This window comes from Nicotiana tomentosiformis, chromosome 5 (genome assembly GCF_000390325.3).
Source record: "Nicotiana tomentosiformis chromosome 5, ASM39032v3, whole genome shotgun sequence".
Taxonomy (NCBI): Eukaryota; Viridiplantae; Streptophyta; class Magnoliopsida; order Solanales; family Solanaceae; genus Nicotiana; species Nicotiana tomentosiformis.
In genome coordinates, this window is record NC_090816.1 from 17,663,748 (window position 1) to 17,679,360 (window position 15,613).

At 34.1% G+C, this 15,613-nt stretch overlaps 1 protein-coding gene across 4 annotated transcripts; it reads right to left on the minus strand.

The window, feature by feature from the left end:
* Positions 1-1,950: 1,950 nt before the first annotated feature.
* On the minus strand, positions 1,951-14,583 carry LOC104103381 (tRNA threonylcarbamoyladenosine dehydratase). 4 transcript variants are annotated; one of them, XM_070202024.1, is made up of 11 exons: positions 14,463-14,581; positions 13,539-13,582; positions 12,502-12,580; positions 10,309-10,456; positions 8,984-9,196; positions 6,992-7,126; positions 6,217-6,351; positions 5,813-6,028; positions 3,775-3,899; positions 2,887-2,944; positions 1,951-2,622 (listed from the first exon to the last, which is right to left on the minus strand). In XM_070202024.1, the coding sequence occupies exons 3-11, from the start codon at positions 12,552-12,554 to the stop codon at positions 2,512-2,514; spliced, it is 1,194 nt and encodes a 397-aa protein (XP_070058125.1). In that variant the 5' UTR covers positions 12,555-12,580; positions 13,539-13,582; positions 14,463-14,581; the 3' UTR covers positions 1,951-2,511. The 4 variants fall into 4 exon arrangements, 3 of the variants coding, with proteins under 3 accessions (XP_070058125.1, XP_009609573.1, XP_033513893.1); XM_009611278.4 differs by having other exon boundaries at positions 14,218-14,581; XM_033658002.2 differs by lacking the exon at positions 14,463-14,581 and adding an exon at positions 13,990-14,185.
* Between the last annotated feature and the right edge of the window lie 1,030 nt (positions 14,584-15,613).

Consider the following 15,613-nt stretch of genomic DNA (forward strand, 5'->3'; position numbering starts at 1 on the left):
TATTATCATTTCATCAATAATGTTATATATGTTATACTACTTTCACACTTTATAGGACGTAAAATTTATCTAACTATTCAAAATGTTGTTATTTTATATGTTAAAATTTTCTTCCATTACGCACTAGTATAATATATAAGGTAAATTAATATTTCAATCTATTATTCAATAGAAAATTAAAAGGAAAAAGAGAAAATAATTATATTTAGCAGAATGCATGTCAACATCAACCATTACTGCTAAGATAAATACATCTTGCAATCTTCTATTCTTTTCTCTCTTTAACGATGTTTCAAGCTAAGTCTTCATTTATTTAACAAATTGCTTGCCCGCGCTTATATTTCCTGGCTGCTTTGGACCACATTAATTATTTACTCTCTATCAACCTATTTTCATATATATTGGCATTTTATGCAATCTTATCCTTCTACTTCAAGAGCACCCCCTCCAAAATGGGGTGGGGTTAGACGATTCACAAGACGTGGAGATAAGATTTAAACTTTATAAGAGTTTCTAATTTAATCTATATTTAGTTTATTTTTAATATAAATATAAGGTTTCGATTAAAGTTATTGAGCTCAGCCAAATCTGTAGGTAGCCATCTAGCTCCGCCCAGTAGTGTGAATAAATATAATTGATTTTTCACTGAGTAATAGTATAAACATGTAGTGGACCCCTCTTACCTATCAATGCAAGGGTACTTGATATGGAGTAATTAGAATTTATCGGATTAGTGGACATACACCATGTTTATTCTATTGAGTACATTATTAGATTGGAAACTATTGAAAAAAGAATTTATGTAGATGTATTAAATGTTAGATATTGCTTTAAAGGTATTTGAAAGAATTGGGAAAAATTCAAAAATTGTCAGATTTACAAGTGGTAATTGAAAAATAGTCACAGTTTCAAAAGTAATCGAAATTTAGCCACTTTTCATGTAAAGATAAATCTGAACGAAAACACTGTTCAAAATCCGAAAAATATTCCAGTATATTATACTGGAACTCCAGCATATTATACTGGAGTTCCATTATAATATACCGGTCCAGCATAATATGCTGGAAGTTCATACACAAGTGCTCCAATCTCTAGTATATTATGCTGGAACTTTTCGCGTGTTGGAGTTCCAGCATAATACGCTGAAAGTTCATACACAGGTGCACCAATCTCCAGTATATTATGCTGGACCGGTCCGTGTTGCAGCAAAATAGTGGCTATTTTTCAATGACTTTGCAAACGGTGGCTATTTTTGAATTACCAGTCCGAAAACTGGTTAGCTCGTGCTATTTTTACGAAAGAATTCATCCTCTGCCCTCTTTATATTAATTTTATTTATAGCTTCCTCAATTATCATTTCTACCTTAATATTGTCTGCCACACATCAATCATTTCCTATAAAAATGTTAAGCATTCTCTACAAAATTTTTAAGAATATTCTATTGGTTCCGTTGTTCTTTTTGGTCATTTTACATTGCAAAATTCAAATCTTGACACTTGCGTAGATAATTGAAGTAAAACAGTTCATGAATACAGCTTATGCTTTTCCAAATGGAGTTGCTTTAATGTGGTCCTTAAGCTCAAAAATGATTGAGACAAACAAAAAGTTGATCTATACTCTTTTAAGTCTTAACCAAAAAAAACTATAAGAGGCAAAATGACAGCTTTCTTCATATCCATTGGTATTCAACAATCACATGTTCTTGCAAAAAATAACAGCTTGACTAAAGTTAGCACATGAACTATATGAAACGAGCTAGAGGGTCCTAACATATTTGTCTGAAATACCAAATAGGCAATATTGTTAGAAGGATTTTGAGGTGTTTTATTTCTCCTTCTAATTTTGGTTTGACAACAATATCTCACTAACTTGATAAATGATGTCCATATGGCTGTTGAGCATTTCCTGTTGTAATGGTGCACTCATATTTTAACTGACGAATTTAGATATTCACGATCAAAAAGTACTGAATTCTTTTTCGAATAAATCCTGAAAGAAGAAAGAATGGAATGCAACATGTTGTGTGACAAGAAAATGGGGTAAATAACATTTCTACTCTGATGGGAATAGCCAAAAACCAAATTAGGTATGATAAATTACTACACACAACCATTGGCAACCCCCACCACCCCTCCCCCCCCCCCCCCCCAAACCCAAAACAAAACAACAAAAAGAAATCCCTGTCCAAGTGCTCAGCTACTTCAAGTTATTTGCTCCTTGAAGTATTCTAAACACCATCAAGAAAGAAGCCAAGACTTACAACCTTGAAGATTTTCGCTTCAGACAGCTTTTGAATTTCACTTGGCTGTAATTTTCAGGTTTCCTGTACCATCCTAATGCACCTGTGAAACAAATTGTGCTCCACTGACATTCATGGGCATTGTGATTATACCAGAACTTGATGCCAAAAGGGAGCCGACTAAAACACTGTGCATGTTCGAGCATAAATATCATAAACGAATCTTTAGATGAAAACTGCTCTTGCAGACAACTGGATAACTGTGCCTGTCTTAGAAGCCAAACTCCGATTCTGCTCGCTTAAGCACAGATGTCACCCTAGCAAAAAATTCTGGTTCTTCTTCCTTTATATCTTCTAGTGACCTCGACTCGTGTTCATCAGCCTTCAAGCAAAGAATAGCATGAGAAAGACCTTACTACAGTTTCTGATGCAGCTAAATAACAATAGTTTCCTTAAAAATCAAGCACCCCCTTTATGTGTCCCAGTTGCAGAAGTCAATTTGTGCAGTACTTGATGTTAAGTTTGACAATTTGGCCATAAGATCGCATTTTTAATGCTTTAGTCCAACAACAAAAAAAAATGACTGGATGCACGTTTCATCAGAGCCTCCACCTACAAATGAAGCGAATATGTTCTAGAAAGTTACCTCTTTGAATCTTAGAAGGATTAGATTCGACACAGAGGCTGGCTTTGTTTGGTCCCACCTAAAAGGATGTCAAAACAAGTAATGTATTATGAGTTGAGAGGCAGAAAGCCAGAGACATTGCTAAACATAAATAGCTATGACGATCACTACATACAAAATGATACTTAAGAAATTCTCTGAAGTGATAGATCATGCGTAAATAGAAACATTAAACATGAATTTTATAGGGTGAAAATATGAGATCCTTCTTCTACATCAGATACAAGTTGTTAAACAATATTCACTTTGAGTGGATTAACAAATAATACGCATAAACTTGTATGGATAAGTGGATAATATTTGTGGGAAAAAATTACTTTTGTGGGGTCCACTGACTAGTATGCCTCTTGTATTCAGGATTTCCCATTTTCAGTTGTGTGAAAAACCATTAATTACTCATGGAACAAAAGAAGAAATATTATGATGATCTTATTATATTAGACTAATGGATTCCAGCACATAAATAAAAGAATTTGGCATATTATATCGTCCATAATCAAGCATATCATATTTCACCGAGTATAATAGTGATGTAGCAACTTATATCATCCATAATCATGCATATCATATTTCACAGTGTAAAAGTGATGAGGCATATGGATTATTGGGTGCCTTTTTTACAGAAACACGTTGCATAGGTTCTCAACTTCTGGTTTACTAATATATGGGATTTCATTGCCCCAAATTACCAGTAAAATATTGCCTTGTCAAAAAATGAAAGAGGCAATCTTTTTCATCATAGTTTAAAAGATCTTGTGGTTGCCTATCTCAAGCTCAGTTCATCCAAAAGGAAGGATGGTGAAGTGAGAATACACGTTCATTCCATTATATTAAGCTTAGCAGACATACCTCACAAGCATTAACTCATTCACAGAACGCCACATTGCACGCCCTACATCTTTAATAGATAGGTCTCTTGCACTTCTCCCATGCCACAACTCTTTGGCAATGTACATAACTTCTTCAACATCTACCTTAAGAGTGATAAAACAAGGATGAACATACAATAAATGCAGTATAAGCGGCATGATACGTGCGGCAATGTGACTTGACACATGTATTTCATAATGCTGAATAACAAAAACTGAAATAGCATGCAAAAGAAAATTGGAAAATGAATATAATTCTCTTTCAAAAAAACATCATGGTTACTTCCAAATCTATTACCATTATGTGTACTACGATTATTCAGAAAATGTGGTGTCATCATTTTGGTCAAGAGTGGTACTTAAGTTCAACGATCGTGACCGATCCCACTACGACATGACCATGATTGAGATTACTGCAAATCATAGTCATCATGGTACATACAGTGTTTTAAAAGGCGTGGGCGTAAGGCGGGGCGTTTTATATATGCCTCAGCGGGGCGTAAGCCCCATAAGTATTTAATTTTTAATATTTTATAAAATAATATAATGACAGTTAATATTTATAAACAGGTAAAATTGCATAAAAATTGAAGAAAACCATAAATATGTGTGCTCCATCCCCACAAAAAACTATTCAAAACAATCTATTAAACGTTACTTACAAGCGCAAGTAATTTGAGTCTAAAAGAATAAAGTTTTCTATATGGAGGAACAAAAAGGATAGATTAACCTGCACTTTGAACTTTGAATTTGCTGCTATGAAGAATAATGTAGTTATCTTTGTATTTATAAAAAAAATTAAATATTCGTTGCTTTTGGGAGATATTAGCAAACTAGCGGACAAGATAAAAAATTGGAAAAACCATGAATTAGGGCTTAAATCAATAAAAAGGGTCTTTACTTTTAAATTTAATACTTTTGAATTCCTTTTTAAACCTTTTGAGTAATTACCAAACTGACTTTTGAGAATTTGGGTATTATATGAAGGACTAATTCAACAAATTTTGTTTTAATTTGAAAAAGTCTCTGGGGCTTACTCCTTACTAAAAAAACGCGCCCCGAACGCCCAGGCGTACTCCCCGAACGCCCGGGCGTACGCCCCAAATTGCGGGGCGTACGCCTCTTGAGACTTTCGCTCCACACCATCGCCCCGGGGAAAACGCCCCGGGGCTCGCCCCAGAAACATCTTTTAAAACAGAGGGTACAGATACCTTCATTACTACCTTAAGAACTATCATTTCTTACGATTCCATCTTACTTATTTCTTTTTATTGCTAAAAGTTAATATATTAAAGTACAAGAGGCACCAAGATGGTGAAGAAGAATAGAGAAAACTCTATCTTACATATTTATAGGTAATGACTTACTGATAGGAGCACATTTTCAATTTGACATTTCTGCTGTTAGAATGAGCCTAGATTTATTACATGTCTAGATTCAAAGAAGCATATAACAGAGAGGCACGCTCCTCGTTGAATGATATCAAATTATATTAAAAAAGAAAGATGGAACTATTAGCAAGCAACAAAGGAAACAAAACCAGCCCAAGTGGAAGTTGAGGAGATCCACTGCTACAGGCAGCTCTCATCCACATGAGAGTTGATGCCTTATATGAGGCTTTAATTTATAATGCTCCTTTTTTCTGATCAAAGGTGGAGGAGGGGACAACCTAAAAAACAAAATCACGCGGCCTCCACCGGATTAGATAATGCACCACAATACACACTAGCCTTGCCTACTCCATTGCTAAGACAAAAATAGATCAGGCATACTGTAACCCTCCAGACGGAAAAAAACTCGTGCATGAGCTTATAGAAACTAAAATTTCTCACCCTTTAACATTAGGTTCTGTTTTTAGTGCTATCAGTCTGCAGATTAATTCCTTTAATATAAAATAGTGATATTTGCCTCGATGAATTGTCCCATAAAAAAAAAGAATAATCAGAAAATTATCCTTGCAGCTCCTAACTCGATGACTCAAGCAAGAAAGTAGAAAATGCAAGCTCAGGACTGAGTACCTCCACTTGCATGGATGTGCCATATAGCAACTCTTCATGCTCAATTAGACGTTGATGGAGGATTCGGTAGTGATCTGTATCAAAGTTCACCACTGGCTCCATCTGGACTTGCAATCCAGCTAGTTGAGTCGCAACATAGGAAGCCATGACTTGCCCAAAAATTGCAGGTATAGTCCCCAGAACTGGAATGATGCGGACCCTAAATCCAGGCACTATCTGATATCCATATTGCAAATTTAAAAATGTTAAATGAAAGATTCTTTCGGAATAAGAGAGGAATATTAAGTAACATTTAGGAAAGAGAGTGACTTTTACTTATATTGTTTAAAGTTTTCTGAAATGTGTCTTTCCCTTAACTTTATTATAGAAATTGCTAAAATTAGCACTTCAAAGTTAATTCTTACTTGATAATCTGAAGGATTTTCTTCGTCTCCACTCGGCCCTTTAAAGGGAAGCAGTTTTGCCTTGGGTTTCTCTAAAGAAAATACCACAGGAATACCACCATCAATACCATGATCTTTTCTCAAACGATGTCTTACCTGCTCAATTAGTTTTTCAAATTCAACTCAATAAAAGTAAACCAGAAAAAGAGAACTGGATAATACTAAGAACATTATTTTCCATTTATTATGCATGGTCCAGCCGTGATTCCGAATATCCCTGAACATATAACACCAGTATTGAACTTATAACTCTTCAATTTTAAAGAGTTTACTATGAAATTTAAGTAGTTAAAGATTCTGTTGACACAACACAGTTGACAGCCTGTAGCCCTGGTAATAAATGCAAAATTCAGTTTTTATAGTTTATCGGCTTTCAAGCGAATAAAATATCAGGGTAGAATATCATTATAGACTTAAAAATCTATTCCATATATGGAGAAATAGTCTCGCCACTGGAGAGACTGATGTCCTCAAACATAGAGTTATAGAAGGTTTTTTAGTGATATCCAGTAAGCCAAGTGATTCCATAAGATGGACATGTCTGGAAGATGGACTATCTGTTCTCATCTCCAACCAGGAGAGTTTGAAGTCAAAATTATCTGTTATATAATGTGGTGGATAAAGGACGTCATTTCAACGTATAAAAAAATGAATCAGTAATAGAATGGAACTAAAAAATCTGAAAATTCTGGATGCTGCATGTATAGCATGAAAAAAATTCCAGAGAATTAATTACAGCTCGAGAAAGAGGGTCATTGGTGGACTCTCTCAAGTCAGCCACACGAATTCTTGTTGGATCAGCCCTTGCGCCAGCTCCTGTTGCAGATAAAACTTTCAAACCTCTTCGAACACATGCAGCAAGAAGCGCCACCTACAAAGTATATATAGCAAAAGTTTCTAACTGGAAAAGATTCAAAAGGTATTGTATAGAACCATAACTACTATGCATCATGCAATTGTTTTCTCAAATACTTACTTAAAGACAGAAGAGATAGAAACTAGCCATTTCCACCGTAAACTACATAAACAAATATTTCATAAGTCCTAAGCTCTTATTCTGGATCTTTTTTCAAGAATTCATAAGGAAGATAGTGTAAAAGAAACTTCTGGTTCAATGGGCATCATACAATTCAATCCTAATGAGTAATGAGACTGCTACAATTCCAGTAAGGTTCCGAATTGTTAGTGGACTTTAATTGCACTCTGAAAAATCAATTAACAGAAAAGTGTTACCACAGAAGAAAAGAACATTAAGATCAACCTTATTAGTTGTCTACAATGTTTAAAATTTTCAGAAATCATGCAAAGAAAAATCCATCACCCCCCCCCCCCCCCCCCAAGGGAAAAAAGCGCGATGGAGACAAAATATTTGCAGAACATTCTAGTCTATATTATTATAAAAGCACGAATAATTTACACTAAATGTCGAACGACAAAAATACACCTAAAATATTGATCGACTTTTATGCCCTTCAATAGCTAAAATATTTATTCAAACGCTAAATAACTATTGGATATAATTGTAAAATTGAGAACATATTTCTAATAGAAATTTGCATTGAACTCTAATACTAACCAAAGTCCTGCCAATAAGTTGATGTTCCAAAAGTTATACCTTTACTTAAATTTTATAGTTATAAACAAGCTAGACTTCTCCATGATACAAGTACTTCCTTTATCTCAAACTAATTTTCCTCGTGTTTTTATGTTGTTTCACAATATGTGTAGTAATCTACTTGTAAATTTAAAAAATTTAATTTTCTAGAAAATAATTATATATATATATATATTTGAATCTATGTTTATTCTAATCACATTAAAAATTCAGCTCTTACCAGTATTGGTGTTCAAACAAAATGGAAAACCTTAAGTTGGTACACATAATGATATTTATCCTAACTAACCTCTCTCAGAAAGAGAAAAGAAGACTTAGCTAGATGTCGTTGTTCGCCGGTAGACGCAACCACTCTCTTCCTTTGTTCCTCTATACTGTTACAAGTAATAGACTCCTTTTACCTGATATATTCATTAGATTGTATTAAGAAGTATATGTTTTTTTCTTGATTTTATAATTTTAAGTTTTTATTATGTGATTGTACTTTCATATGTTTGAGAATACAAAGCTTATTTAATAAAAGGTTCCAATTTATGGTTGTTGAAAGCTTGTAGCCCACATACATATTTTACTGGCATTTATACAAAATAGTTTGCCGGATTTATCGTTTCTTTACTTAGAGGCTAAAAACGTTTGTTAAAAACTAAAATATATACGAGAAAAAAAGTATACACATATTTTATGTTAACTATTACATGCACGATACATATTTTAATGGCATTTATACAAAATAATTTTCCGGATTTATCGTTTACTTTACTTAGAGGCTAAAAATGTTTGTAAAAAACTAAATTATATACGAGAAAAAAAGTATATTCACATATTTTATGTTAACTATTGCACGCGCCTATGGTTTACGTGCAAGGCACGTGCATAGAGACTAGTTTCAAAAATATATAAATAAGAAGAAAGTTGACGCAGCCTCGGAAAGGGGGCAATACAACTCTAGAACTGAGAAATTATTCGACTCAACCAGCAGGTTTTCAAAGATCACAATAGGCCAGTAATGGAAAAACTGTAATTTAACAATCGCTTCACTTTCAGCCTAGATAGAAATTGCTACTGAAAGGAGCAGCAGCAACAAAAATTGAAAGAAAACATAAACAAACCTACCTTTGTGTCGATATTATCAATACAATCAAGGACGAAGTCAGGGTGGCCAGACAGAATTTCTTCTTCGGACGATGAATCATATAAGATAACTTTTGCATCTATATGGCACTCCGGGAAAATTGATTGGAAGTGCTTCTTAAGGCATAGGGCTTTTGGGGTACCAACATCTTCTCTTGTGGCAACAGCATGTCTATTTAATGAGGAGACTGTGACCTTCAATATAATTAGCAGATATCAGAGTTTTGGAAACATAGACAACATTTCTTGTATAAAACTCATATACTAGAGCATCTTTCCCGGACCCAAAGACTTTTCTTTTCTTTTACTTATTTATTTCTGTTGGATAAAGTAAAGGAATTTAATGATAAACATCCAGTGGATGCTAGCAAATACAACAAAGTGCAATGATTTTAGTAACTAAGTACCATATGCAATATCCCATGGATCCCAAACCTCTGTAATTTTGTTGCATTGCAAAATGCAAGTAGGACATATATTCAGACATCCAAATCATGTCATAAACCAACATGATGATCTTTAAGGGAGCATAGCAGCTATGTAAAAGACTCAATTAGATCCCACTTACATTTCTTGAGCCGAGGGTCTATCGGAAATAGCCTCTCTACCTTTCCAGGTAGGGGTAAGGTCTGGGCACACACTACCCTCCCCAGACCCCACCTGTGGGATTACACTGGGTATGTTGTTGTTGTTGTTGTTAGATCCCACTTACACATTACTTAACAGCTATCGTGTTTCCCAATCTAGAACTATCAATATTGCAGAACACTTTTCCTTGATAAATACCTCCCAAATTAATGCCAATGTACATACCATCCCTGTAGATCAAGTTAAATGGAAACGAAATGGAATATCTACATTAGCAGATGGCACACTCGATTCCCCCCTCCTACAGTCGTGCACAATTGACCAAGAAGTCTAACTTCAAGGATCCAACAATCAGGTATGATATTATGGAACACAATTTTTGGCTTACACTTCTCATTATAATAGTAATTATAGTATCCAAGTCTCTAGGAATATTGTTCCTGTAGTTTATTAACTATATGCCACATCTCTAGATTTCAGGCCAAGGAATGAAGGAAAAAGATGAATTGAAATCTGAAATTTCATGTTTATTGACTTTCATCCTGCTTCAAAGAATAAGGAATGGTGTAAAGAGGAACGGAATGTTGTAAAATCAAACAGGATAAGGAATGAATTAAACACATGGATATATAGAATTTTCTCTGCCAAAGGAATGTAACTGGCAAGAGATCACAGCAGAGTAATACATAAGTGAATCAAATGGCACGTAAAGAAAATACCTGGTCGAAGTCCACAAGGAGTAGCCGTCCAACCCCTGACCTCAGAAGCATGGATGCAGCATGACTTCCAACTCCTCCAAGACCGATTACCACAACATATGATGCAGTGATTTTCTGTTGGGCTTCAAGACCAAAGAACTGCATATTCCTAAAGAGAGCAGAAAAGAGTACAAAAATAAGAGCAGAAATGCAAGCGTCAACATAACTAACTGCCATTAGTCAAATGGCCCAAACGGAAATAAAGTCTTGCATGGATGTGTAGAGCTGCAAATGAGCTGTCTTGTTCGTCGAAGACTGGGATTATTCAGCTTGTTTTGTTGATCACACGAGTTGATCTCAAGCTCAACTTTGGGATCATATATTTTACGAGTTGAACATGGATAAACTTACAAGCTCACTTATGTTCATAAACATTTTCTTCTATGTATACTTCTTTAAATATTGAGTTAATACCCTAAAACCCCTTAAACTATCATATTTTTGACAGTTTCCTACTTAAACTATTAGGTGTCCCCAAAACCCCCCCTGAACTATATTGTCGCTCGTATTAAAACCCCTCATTACTGACCTGGCATAACATGTGTAGATACTCGCTTGGGAGCGCGTGGTAGCTGAAAAAAGCCATCAAAATGGCCCACCTAACAGAAAATAATGGTTAATTAGCCTAACCCCCTTTCAAATTTAATTTTTTTAATAAATATTCTCCTTATTTCAATTATATCCATCTTTCTTCCTCATTTTTCACCATTCTTCCTTATTTTTTACCTTTCTTCTTTGTTTTTCACCTTCTTCTTCATTTTTAACCTTTTTTCTTCAGTTCTCCACATGGGTTTCGTCTGGAAAAAAATTCTCCCTCTCTTGTTTCCTCTGAAATTATTTATTCTCTTTCTTGTTTTAGTCTTCTTTCATGTCTTACACATATTGTTGAAAGAATACCAATTTAAATCTTCTTATTAAACTCAACACCTTGTAAAGAATAAAGTTGAATCTTTTAAACATTTTTTATGTAATCTGGAATTAGAGAATGTAGTTGACGGGCAATTGATTTTTTATTTGCAACAATTTTATTTTGTGTAATCTTTTTATGTAATATAAGATGACTTTTAAGAAATACAACACTATATGCCTATATTTTTAATTTTATTTTTAACTGTGCTACAAAGTGAATATAAATAAGGACTTATCAATTGGAGTCTAGCATAAAGCACAATCACAATTAAACCTAAAACTAACACAATACATTAGATATTATTTTGGCCAAAACTCCTAGAATTAATCAATCATTCGAGAGTAATACATCATGAGTAAACTATATAAAAACTTTGTACAAACCATAAGTTAATATAGTCAGACAAACGTACCTTTAAAAGTACAACATGGAATTTTAATATATAGGAGAATATAGTTAAGGGGGGTTTTGGGAATACCGGATAGGTTAAGTAGGTAACTGACAAAAAAGTGATAGTTTAGGCGGGTTTTAGGCTGAGTTAAATAGACACGTGTAGTGCTACATGGCACGTTTTTTAAACAATTAGGAGCGTGTACTAGACGCACCTCTAAGAAAGCAATGAGGGGGTTTTAATATGAAGGGTAATATAGTTAGGGGGGTTTTGAGGATACCGAATAGTTTAAGTAGGAAACTGACAAAAACTTGATAGTTTAGGGGGATTTTAGGGTATTAACTCTTAAATATTTATATCAATTGAAATGAATATTTTATTAGATCTTATATCTTCAAGAATCCAATCTAAGAATGAAAAAGGAAAAAGTACAATCAATTCTCAGTACCCCTATATCTACCTTTTCCCCTACTTTGCAGATCATACACTTAAAGAAAACCAATGACTGAACCCTGAACATAACAAACACTAATGACCTCTGTTTTCAGTTCTGAGTCTGAGCAAGGATATTTTTTGCAATATTTCACCATTTATAAACCCATTCTTTTCCTTATTTGATCGGAGCAAAATGCCAAAACATGGCAAGGTAAGTTTCTCTTGGTATATCATGTATGTTATAGAGCTATTTTTCCTATCCTCTGAGCAGCAAGGTTATAGGTCTTTTCCATGATATTTCACTTGTCAAATCTTAGAAGCGACTGGAAAGCTATTCTCTATTGCTGCAACTGCCATTTACTTGGCTTGGCCATCCTTAATATATAATTCAAACGAAAAGGAAAATATTATGACTTACCTGGTTAGTTGTTCGGAAACTACTTCATCAGTCAACAGGTTTGGAGTAGTCATTCCATTATATTTGGATCGAGGAAGCTCTGTGATAGTGTGATATCAAGTAGCAACAGAAAAGATTTAGCAAGCTAAATATGGCTCAACCCACCCTCTTCCACAAAAAAAAACCACAAAAAGAAAAACAAAATCATCATTACAAGATGAAAATGTCATTAAATCCACAAAGCAAACATCATCAAAGCATTAAATCCATAATATCATTTCCCAACTTGTTTAGGACTGAGGCACAGTTGTTATTGTTGTTGTATTGAAAAACAGGCATTCAGTGAAAAGAGTTTTGATAACGAAAAATCCATTCTTTGTATTTTCTTTAATCGACAATATGGAACTCACTTCCCGCTATTGTCTGGTAGATCATTTGGAAGGAAAAAAAAAGGTAAGAATTAAAAAAGTAAAAGTAATATTTTAATTAGCATTGAGTTTAGATGAAATTCTTTACTCTTTTTTTTGGTGTAACATGGCAATTGCAAAAGATACAGAGGCCATGATTGACCTTTGGGGCACATTACACCATGATGTTATCAATAAAGTTACCTTTAACAATAAAATATATCTTCTTTGATCGAAAATTAATTTAATGGAAAAAGCAAACATCATCAAAGCCTAATCGTATGAAGTTAGAGTACAAAGCTGAATGTTTCAAGTTATCGAGTTAATGAGACGACAATGTGATTAAAGCCCATGTCGAACTTTTCTTTCTCTTCTTAATATAAGCAGATGCATGAAGAACCTACTAGAAATTTAAAAGTTGGCAAATATCTTTGTAATCCAATTTTTTTTTTTTTGATAATCAAATATCTTTGTAAGCTATTGAATAAGCGACGTCTAGAATTATAACAGAATTGAGTTGCGGGTTTCTTTTTTTTTCTTCCCCGTCAAGTTACAATGCTGCAAACATAAAAGAAGCCTAGAAATTCAAACCCTCCTACGAAGAAATAATAGACAAGTATCGAGGTTAAACCAAAGAGAACAGAAATGTACCATTTGAATTTACTGCCTCACTTATATACTCTTTTCCAATACTTCTGCAAAACAAAAGTTTATAATCGTCAAACTTCAATTCTCAACTTCTAAATTAGAAAAGAGTCAAGAAAATTCTAACTTCATCGGTGGCCAAAAAATTTCCCTCTTTGTCAAACTGAAAAAGTACAACTATAACCACTACTTTTTTGACAATATACTCCGACTTGGTACAACAACTAGGCTTACTGACCATATTACTCCATTTAAACTCATCTCAGGCCAGTACTACATAAGTAAATTAATAACAAAAAATAAATACTACTCCCTCCGTCCCAATTTATATAGTGGTGTTTGACTGGCCCCATTAGTTTAGGAAAGAAAGACTAGACGAATTACAACAACAACAACAACAACAATAAAAACACAGTGTAATCAAGTGGTGTCTGGGGATGTTAGCGTATAACCCTACCTGCGAAGTTAGAGGAGCTGTTTCTCATAGAACCTCGGCTCAAAGACATGATGAAATACAAGAAAAATAAAAATAAATAGTACTTCCAACATACACAGTAGGAGCAAAATGTAGTGTGTGGGTGTGCGCGCGCTATGTTGTCTATACACCCTTAATAAAACGATAAATAAAAATTCTGAAGAAGTTAAACATGATTCTTTAATCCAATATCTATGGTTTAGTAATTACTGGTTGTTTATTGGGAGTGGATTGGAAAGAAGCTTGGAAATAGCGAGTGTAGCAGCAGAACCCAGTACAGCTCCTGCTCCTATAATTGCTAAAACCTTCACTTTCTCTTCCATTTTCACTCTTCCGGCGGGCCAAAAGTCAGCTCAGTTGGGTTTTAGGTTAAACCTCCGAGAATAATTTGGACATGGAAGGAGGAACTGGAGATGACCCGAAAAGCCCAATTGGACCGGAAGAAATGGGCTTACTGTATTTCAATGGGGCCGTTACAAAAAATTGCACGGTATGTCCCCAACAGAACTCTGATCTCGGCGAAATGTTCCCGTTTTTACGGTCTTATCAAAATGTCCCCCCACTTTTACTTGAACACCATACTTCTTCAGTATTTAAAACTTAAAATTTTATTTTGGTTGCGGAAAGTAGAAGTTTAATCATCCATTACTGTCAAACACCGATTTAGTAATTTAGTGTAAAAAGCTCAAATTTTCATTAGTCTCTTAGAAAGTATTGAAAAAGACAATTGTGTCTTCTTAATTTGGTATTATTTGACTAAATTGGTGATTAGAAATTGTTTGTGTTGGTATTTGGAAGCTTTATTTCAAATTTTAGATTATTTAGAGCAGATTTACGGTGGTTTGGTCGCAATTGAAGTTGCAAATTCATACAATACTTTGTTAAAATAACACGGAAAAAGTTCGCTTAGACTTTGATGAACAACTTAACATATAGGTAAAGTAAATATAGTATAAACTCTACCAACTCGGTAGAGAAATCCCTGAAGAGCATAATCATACCAACCTGGTAGACTTTGATGAACAGCTTAACTGATAGGTAGAACAAAAATATAGCATAAACTCTACCAATCCGATAGAAAAACATTGAAGAGCAATAACTGAGTACGGGATAGGGGCTTTTTTTTAATACCGTCAATTCTGAAGACATTTGGCTAAGACCAGCCACGAAGCTATTCATGTTAATCACCCGACAATTAAGGATAACAAGTACACAAATAGCCTTATGACCCTATTTAAGAATCTGTTTGGCCAATGTGTCAAAAACTGCTTATTTTGAAAAGTATTTTTTTTAAAAGTGTTTTATCCAAAAGTACTTTTGAAAAAAAACAGTTTGTGTTTGGCCAATTCATTTAAGAAATATTTTTTGCAACATTTGATAAACAAATTGTGCTTGGCCGATTTTTTTAAAAAGTACTTTTGAGTATCAAATTACCAAAAAGAATAGTACCAAGGTCTTATAATTATTTTAAAGAGAAAAATGAGCTTAAATATGTCATGACCCAATTTCATCATAGGCCGTGAGGGCGTCCAACACCGTTGTTAGGCAAGCCAACGCTGATAAATCTAGTGGTTTTCACTTTTAATATGTTTGCAAAGTAATAATT